This window comes from Acanthisitta chloris, unplaced genomic scaffold (assembly GCF_000695815.1).
Source record: "Acanthisitta chloris isolate BGI_N310 unplaced genomic scaffold, ASM69581v1 scaffold40122, whole genome shotgun sequence".
NCBI lineage: Eukaryota > Metazoa > Chordata > Aves > Passeriformes > Acanthisittidae > Acanthisitta > Acanthisitta chloris.
In genome coordinates, this window is record NW_008660698.1 from 7,515 (window position 1) to 16,596 (window position 9,082).

At 45.5% G+C, this 9,082-nt stretch overlaps 1 protein-coding gene across 1 annotated transcript in view; it reads left to right on the plus strand.

Moving 5' to 3' along the window:
* Window positions 1-890: 890 nt before the first annotated feature.
* Window positions 891-9,082, plus strand: part of BMP6 (bone morphogenetic protein 6) — a gene marked incomplete at its 5' end in the record, with an annotated part of 12,122 nt that continues 3,930 nt past the window's right edge. The window contains 2 exons of the mRNA XM_009069898.1: window positions 891-1,039; window positions 2,281-2,478. Of these exons, the coding sequence (XP_009068146.1) occupies window positions 891-1,039; window positions 2,281-2,478 (347 nt within the window). The remainder of the gene's footprint in view (window positions 1,040-2,280; window positions 2,479-9,082) is intronic.

The window sequence follows — 9,082 nt, forward strand, 5'->3', positions numbered from 1 at the left end:
AAAATGTAACTCAATCAAAATGGTGGTTTTTTTTTTCTGAAGTTAACCTTTGATGGTAGGAGAGACAGGTACCCTGTTTTTTCATTTCCATTATTATTGTTAGAAAAAAAATCCAGGGGGAAAGACAGATGAAGATGGTATTGACACCTGGTATCCATTTTGTGATGATGGCCACAGGTCAAAGATAGGAGTTGTACCTTTCTTGCACAGCATGAAAACATACACAGGATCTCTCTGTGTGCTTCTGCAGCAGATTTCATTGAACTGAGTTTGGGTGAGTATTTGATGCTGAAAAAAGGTATAGCCTAAAAACCATTTGAAGCTGAAGACCATGAAGGAGATACAACTCCAGCTTAGAATAAGGGGCTTTAATCCTTTATTATAAGCCTCAGAAAAATGTCTTTAGAGACCTTTAGAAGTTCATTTTCTTTCACTGCTTGATGCTTGGCATTAGTTGGTTTTATTTTTTACTTTGGTCACTTGTAGTAGGCATGTGCTGCATATGATGGGCTGAAACCATGAAACCCTTATGACAAAAACTATTGAATGTCTGGACAGGCTGGCTGCCCAAACTAGCATTGCACTCTCAAGGAAGAAGAGTGCCTTACTAATCCATTGCTGGTGGAGAAATGGACAGACTTGAGGAGTAGGATTGCTTTTCTCCATTTTATCAAATGGTGAAAATCTTTGTAATCTTGAATTTCACATGTGGAAGCATGTGCATCTCATGGCAAAAATCTGGATACAAACAACCAGATTTGGGGCATTGGGGTTTTTTTCTACCCATTAACATAACTTGTAACTATTTCATATTTTGTTTCTGTAACAGCAAAAGCTAAGGGAGAAAATCCCTGACATGACAGTCTTTTAATCATGCTTCTCCACTGCAGGGCCTCTGACCTGTTTCTGCTGGACACGCGGGCAGTGTGGGCATCGGAGGAGGGCTGGCTGGAGTTTGATGTCACTGCAACCAGTAACATGTGGGTGATGAACCCTCAGCATAACATGGGACTCCAGCTGAGCGTGGTGACACGGGATGGTAGGTTATGGGCCAGGTAACACAGGTCACCTCTCGAGTCTCTTGGATATTTTCTGGAAGTGATACTAACAGAACTAGTTAGAATGTTGAGGGGAGAGCACGCTGCCTTCATAAGGCAGCTGAAAACAACACTACAAGATGTCCAAGGGCACAGATGGTGGGCTGTCAGTTTTTGGCTGTCCCATGATAGACATGTCTTTTCCAGTGGGTGAGGTCAAGTATATCTAGACAGTACCAAGATGAGCTAGTACTGGGTTGGGGTAGGGCCCCAGTTTCTGGGTTGGAGGTGGAAGGGGACATGGAGCTGGGATTCCAGGTGGGGTGATGTCTAGGGATGAGAGAAAGAGAAGAGGGCAGGTATATGCATACACACCTCCCCATGTGGGCTTATGGCAGCCCTCCTGATGGCTCTCAATGCTTGGATCTCATCAAAGCTGAGATGGGAGCACTGCACTGGAGAAGTGATGTGGTCACTGTGTGGGACTGATCCCTCTGAGAGCATATACAATGATAGCATTTCACAGCCCACAGAAATTTTGAAAGCTGGAGAAGGAGCAAAGACTCTACAAAAGAGCATGAAATTGAGTGTTGAAAGTAAGCTGTGGTATAGGAGAGGACCTAGTTGAGCAGAAAGTGACAAAAAAGATGACAGTAACATCTGTATTCTATAGAAACAGTCTCCAACCTTATGTTTCCTTTCTAACAGTTCGTGATGGGGTTTGGTACACCTGTGGTGTGAACTAGGGAGAGATTAGAGGGGCTGTCTACTGTTCTCCCCGAGGAAATATTAATGCCAGCCTCCTCAGTTGGGCTGAGAGCCTGTCCCTGTGCTCCTGACAAAAGCACACCATCTCTTTGCCCTCTGGTTTCTCTAGAGGTCTTCTAATCTCATCTCTGCTTCTTGTGTTTCATGGGCAGCAGAACTAATTTCATGATACTTCTGGGCTTCGTGTTTTATATATCTATCTATATAACTCTTTAATGCCTAAACCACAGTAGAAATGCCATAAGGGTACCAAAGAGCCAGGTGCCACAGTGAAGTCTCTTGTCCAGGATGGATGGAGTGCTGTCATAACAATGTCCATAGGTTGTGGTGACTGGAAAGGAATGTTTAATGTTTAAAGAAAGTCTTGTGGGAGCAAGAAGATAGGAGATGCTGCTTATGGGAGATGTCATGAAGCTGAAGGGAGCAATCCAACTGCATCATTTCTCTAACACTCACTTTTCTGTTTGGTTTGAAGGTTTCAGTGTAAATCCTAGAGAAGCAGGCCTTGTAGGGCGAGATGGCCCTTACGACAAACAGCCTTTCATGGTGGCCTTCTTCAAAGTGAGCGAAGTTCACCTACGGACCACTAGGTCAGTGACAAGCAGGCGCAGACAACAGAGTCGAAACCGCTCCACCCAGACTCAGGACGTTTCCAGGGTGTCTACTGTCACAGGTAATCATGTAACACAGGTAATCGTGCAACACAAGCTGAACACCTTGTAACGTTTCTGTTTGCTTTGGAGTGCAGAGGCATGAAGGGGCTTGTGAGGTGGGATGCTCTTCCTTGGGGGAATAGGTTACATCTGCAAGGGGATAGAAGAGATGGTCTCATATGAGATTTACAGGAGTACTCTTGAATCCACGGTGGAGTCCAGACCCCCATGTGAACTCATTGCATCCACTGAATTCAAGGGGGTGAGGTGTTTTAGCCACAACTTTTGTGCTTGAAAGTTGCTTGCTATGCAGTATTTGTCTAGAATTGTGCACTGTGAAATGTAATATTTAAAAGATTCCATCTTTGTGTACACTAAAATTTATGGTATTGCACATATACATTCCCAGCAGATTCCTCTTTCAGTTTTCTTTGAAAAAAAATGTGGTAGAACAGCATGAGATCTTTTTCCTTTTTTTCAACCTTGTGAGAACATTATCATATACATGGTGAAGTGCATTTTCAGGCAGGCAAAGAAGTTTGCTGTGGAAAGGCTGCATGTTGCAGGTGCTGTACAGCAGCCTTGTGAGTGCTGTTGTCGGCTGATGGGGCAGTACAATAACTCTAAAATTTTGACAAAAACTGAGGGTCTTCTGTTTCATAGGTCTGGTCTGTTTTCCAGCCTCTGTGCGCTGCATCGCAGTGCTACAAGTCCTTCGTTCACTGAGTACCTTCTTTTCTCTCAAACATTTCAGCTCATTCAAGTCACTTGATTAATTTGCTTATGCTGCCCCCTTCATTTACAATAGGATCCCTGCTTTTCCCGTGTCTGGAAACAACTGTACCCCAAGGAAGAGAGGCAGCTGTGTTTTTTAATCTATGTCCAGACACAGCACAGGGAGTTGCTGAAACTTAGCTGGATCTGTAGGCTGTCCCCTGCTCTTGCATGCTTGGGTTGTGGGTGAGCCATGCTGCATCCAAAGTGGCTCCATGCTGGCTGTGGTGCTGGGAGCCTGCAGATTACAGAGCCAGGTTGGAGCCCTTCCTGGTCTGGCGGCCAGGGTTTGTGCATGACCGTGTGCTGACACAGCCCTATTGCTCCAGCCCATTGTGGCCTTTGCATGTCCCTGTAGTGTACACCGCAGTATGACTGTGGGTTTTCATGCCGTGTCTTGCAAGTGCCAGACTCAGCTGGGTGTGAAACATCACTTCCCGGATTTTAAGGGCAGGAGGAACAATTCAGTCCTGCAGCTTGACTGCCCCATGGGAGGCTGGTCAGTGCCAGCATGGCATTGCTGGAGGAGTTATCATCTACTCTGGCATGACAGCCCTCTGCTAGCACCATCTTGAAGAGACCTTTGGTCCTGGTTTTCCTCTGTGTCTCCAAGCTGCAGTTTTAAAGCTGGCCATCGTGGCTGCTTGCCGAGTTACTTTCCCATGCGATGGACATGCCAGGGACACAGGTAGTTTATTCACCTAGGTGTTATAAGCCCAACTTTTGCAGGCAGCATGCAATTCTCCCTCTCAGGTGGGCTCGGCTCCTGTGCTGCCTTCATCACAGGAGCCAATTTTTAATGCATTCACAGAGCTTCAGGAAAGTTACTTTCTGTGTTGCTGTTTCGTGGTGCTAGCGGCAGTTGGAGTTAGGATACACTCCAACTTTCTCTCCCTAGCTCTGCAAACTTCATAGTGCTAAAAAAGTAATTTCACACTATTAAATCAGGCAATGTGACTCAAAGCTCCAGAGGGAGCAGATATGTTGGGCAAAAAGGGCCATTTTTACATGGCTGCTTTCTTGACTACACCACACATCAGGTCATAAAAATTCTAAACTGACAAAAAGGGAAAAAATAGCTGGCATTCTGTGGTCTCAAGGGTTTTTTTGGGCTCTTCTAGTTCAAATCCAGTTTTAATTTAAAACCTGGAATTTGGCAGTTCAGTAGTCAACAAGGTATAGTTGAGGCTTTGTGGATTTAAGGCAGGGGAAAGGAGGGGATTTTAAAGTTAAGATGTATGTTTGGTTGGTTTCTGTGTTTAGAAAAGAGAGACTACATCAGCTTATTTTACTTTCAAAGTGTGACGCTCTCTGACTCTGCTCTCCATAAGAAGTGGTTGTTTCAACAGCCCAAGAGGCACCAATGACCAATAAGTGTTTTTAGCATTAAAGAGATCACAGGACTTTTATTACTTTTTTTTTTTTTAGTTGTGAGGGTTTCTACATCCATACCCCAGTGGTGCATGGTGAGGCTGGGGAAGCATTCACCCCAGGATGAAGGAGGAGGCAAGCCCAGGGATTACCCTGCTGCCTAGCTCTTCTGAGGGTGCCCTGATACACCTGGACCCAAAGCGGGTGCAGAACTGGGATACTTCTGTGCAACTCACCACCTCCACATCTTCCTCTCTTGCTGTATCTTCCATCTTGTCAAATTTTTGGTCTGTGCTCTTCCCTGACCTAGGATTGCAGCTGCCTACCAGGACTGGAGAGCAACTGTTCTCCTGGAGAGCAAGGCAGTTGGTTGATTTGATGTTTTTGTGTAGATTGAACCTTCCTTCCTCTATATTAGTGAATACATAGAGTTTTCTTTCTTCAGTCCAGAAAGGAACCCCTTTTCCAAAAGATGCTGTGAGTTAGTTTGAGTCAGTAAGTCTTAAAAAGCCCCATTTACTGTCTAAATTTGGAAAGCATTTCAAGCCCTGCAGTTTGGACTGCTGGGCTGGGCTGGTACTGGATCTGTTGAGCCAGGGCATTAGGTGAAAGCATCTACATGCTGGATAGGGACCCCACTCTACTTCCTTTGATGTGCAGTTGTTGTCCTGCAGTCAGTACCAAGAGCTCAGATACTAAGGCTATGGCTGTGGCATAAGAATCTCAATGGTCTGTTGTTTTTTTTTTTGCTAAGAATGCTTATTTCCCTGTATTATAAACACGTAATTATGACTGGCTTATATAAAGAAGAACTGAGTAACAGTAACTCCCATGGTTTATAAACTGCTTTGACAAAGAGTCCTGCGTCAGTGCATTCCTGGAGTCAAGCTCTGCTCTTCCGTAGAAAGAGGATGAGCAGGAAGAAAAAGGAGTATTTTCATCAGTTGAGGCAGAAAATCATATGCCAGCTCAGGCCCAGGATGTGGAGGAACAAGGTGGGTGGGAGGAGGATGCAGGTGTTTCTCTGCTGTTATCTGCAGGATCTGGAGGCCCTCACTCAGCCAAATCTTGCAGTAGGTTGAGCTCATGCTCTCAGATTCCACACTCACCCTCTAGTTAACTGAAGAGATGGGGGTCTGTCTTCAGTATGGTGATTCTCTGCCATACAGCCTACTCCTCTGTAATTTATGGTTTCTGCATTGAGGCTATCTCCTTTTCCAGTGGTGATAATCCTTCTCTTCTACAAGTCAACCTTCAGGCACACCTCTTCCCATCAGCCCGTCCTTATGGAGAGAATTTAAATGCCTGACTTTGGGCTGCACTTGCTGCTCTGAGTGAAACTCAAGAAAAACCCCTTTTCATGTCATTTTTAGCCATCCTAGGGCCCCCAGAACTGGTGTGAGGTGCTCCATGAGAAATGGAGGGACCCTCCAAGTGGCCTTCCAGATGACATGCACAGCACCAGGCAGATTTCCCCATGTGTATGGGAACCAAATATCCCAAAGGGCACCACGCACAAACACTGATGGCAAATAAGGCCAAATGCTTTCATAGTGGCAAGGGTAAGGGTAGTAAACTTCATTATCTGGCAGCCAATCTACCCTTTAGTAGAGCCCTTGGATGCTGACTGGAGCAGCGTGGCCAGCATTTCTGTATGTGCCTTCACATGTGGGTTCGCATCAGCCCGACATCTCCCCTTCTTCCCACCCAAGCAGATCACTTTCATGTGAAGTGGGCTGTTATTAACTGTGTGATCAGTTTACACCAGCCTTATCCGGACAAATCACCAAAGTCAAACACCAAGAAGAAGGGGCTGGCCTTGGAGACCTCTGTCAAAGCTATTTTGAATCACAGAAGCAATTAATTACCATGTGGAATTTGGTAAACTGGCACCTTGGGACCAGCAAGGGTGTTCTCAGGCGGATCGACCTCAGTAAATATTTATATATTCTTTGCCAGCACTTAACGTGGGAGAGGTTATAGGAAATCTAAGGTGGATGCATAAGTATCTGTAGGAGGAAGACCATTAGGGTCAGGCTATTCTCTCACCCTGTTCAGTAACACACATACCAGTGTCCAGCCTTAAGAGAAACATCTGTGCTCACAGAAAGTCAAGCTTGAGTCCCGGTGTTGTCTAACATGCAGTGCAAACAAGCCACAGGGACAAGCCGTTTTAACTGTGCTGTTTTAACTGTGCTGCTCTGGGAGTTATTTTTAAGTGCAGAACTAGGGGTTTGGGTTTTTAAAAAATCTCTGTTTTAGACAAAATAGTTTGCAGTATGATTAAATACAGTGCCTTGTCAATGCCAAGCTAGTGTTTCTGAATTGGTATGTTCAGAGGAAAAAATAGAGACGATTTTGCTAAACCCACAGTGAGCCTATAGGAGCTCCCAAAGCAGCTCTCTGAACTTTCAGAGATTTTGAAGGTCTCCAGCAAACAATCCTTGCAAATTGTGCTGTAGCAGTGTAAGCCACCCCTATGCCAGTTGTTTGCAGCATCCCCATGCTGCAGGCTACCTGCTCTTGGCCCTTCTGGCTCCTCACTGCATAGCTGGCAGGAAGGGACACAAACCCTGTTGTCTCTTGACAGTTGGATCTTGCACTGTGGACCACCTCAAATGGTAATTTAGGCTAAAACAGCTGAGCATGCTGGACTAGAGTAGGTGATACTGCTTTCCAGGCTTTGGAGAAAATGTGGTGTGGAAGCCAAATTAAGTAGCTCAGTGAGCTTTAGCTCATTGCCAAAACCTCTTGACTGTGTGTATTCCTCTTTTTTTGGGCCCATAACTGGATGTACATCCAACATAACGTGGCTCTAGGGCATATGCTGAGCCCCTAACTGTAGGCAATGGGTCATGACTATGTGCATCTCTATTGCTGCAGTTTTTTCCCCAATTCAGAAAGCCACTGCTAAGGGTTGCTTAAAGGTTTGTAACATCCCTAAAGTTGGGCTAAAGTAGCTTCCATAAAGTAGACATGGTAGGAAAACACATAACAAGAAAGAGGGCAGGGGTGCTTGGGGTGAGCGTTAAACAGGGAAGAGTGCAATTCCAGGGAGAGGGGATGTTTAGTATGTTGACATTTAAGAAAACAAAGGCTGAGTCTGGGAGGAGGTAGAGCTCTGCATCTGCCTTGGATGGAGAGCAGCCAGTGCTCCATGCAGAGTGTGAATCAGGTGACTCCAACCAGTGAGCTGAGGCGAGTTTTTGGGGGCAGTGTGAGAGAGGACACGTTCATAACATGTTCTGCTTCGTGTAGTTTGTTAAGTAGCTCTCTTTTCCGCCCCTGTGTTTTCTTAAACTTGTGATTGCTTGCAGCCTTCCTTCCCACTCCTGTTTTCTCTGCCTCCCTTGCCTTCTCCCCTTTCCTGTAGCAGATTTGGGTAAATTGTAGCTGGATTTGGAATGTAGCATCATTCTGCCCACTCGGTTGTGAATAGATCAACTCCACTGTAACTCTCTATCACATACAGATGGTTTTCCTCTAAGCAAACTACATATTTCCCATTGAAAAACAATGAACTTTTGTTTTCAGGTACTTAAATGTAAGCCTTTGATCCCTAAGACTATCTTCTGTTCATTTTTCTTCATCATTATGATCAGATCAGTTTGAAACATCTCATGCTAGAAATTTGCTCCTGGGCTGAGCCAGGGACTGAAAAGCTTCATCTGAAAAAACCCACCACACCCTGGTTTGTACTGGGTACGTCTGGTTTGAAAATGGAAAGCTTGAATAGAGAGACTCGCCTCCGTCCTTGTTACCATGTGCTCCTGAAAGAGCAAATGTTTATGCTGCAGCAGGCTGTTAACCAGCTCTGCTCACCTGATTAAATCCATGATTGAAGTGAAGCTATTGAAAGTCTGAAATGCAATCCTCAGAGTTTAAAACCCAAGCTGCTTCTAAAAACAACTCTGTAATCTTTGGTGGTTGGGAGGCTGGGTTTGAGGTAGAGGGTTTTTTTCAGTCCTCAGTGTTAACTGTACCCAGCTGTACTGCTGTGCTGCCCTTAATGTCAGTTGGATGTGCTTTTAGTATTATAGTTTTTCTTTTGAATAAATATTTGCATTTGTAGTTCCCAAACTTTAGAGGGGGGTGTGTGCTGGAGGGAAGAAAAAGAAAGGCTTATTCAGAGCCAAGGAAAAAGTCACTAAAAATATTTTTCTATCCCAGCTGCCGCATCTGGGGAAAGCTGTGCTGGGAGGGTGCCCTTTAAGCCATGTTAGGGGCGCCAGGAGGCTGGTAAGCCAAAAGGTTCAGGGCAGCAGGAAGCAGGCAGAGCAGCCTGTGGCATCTGCCTGCTGACAGAAGCGCCTTTACTTGCAGATGAGGTGTGTGAGCACGGAGCAGGCTCCTGTGGAAAGGCATGGGAGGAAAACAGCCAGTCTGGGTCGAGCTCTAGGATGAGCACACACGTGTCATGGCATGGATGGGACCTGGGTTCCCACGCTGCCTGGCTGAATTTGCTGCAAAGTGTGGGTT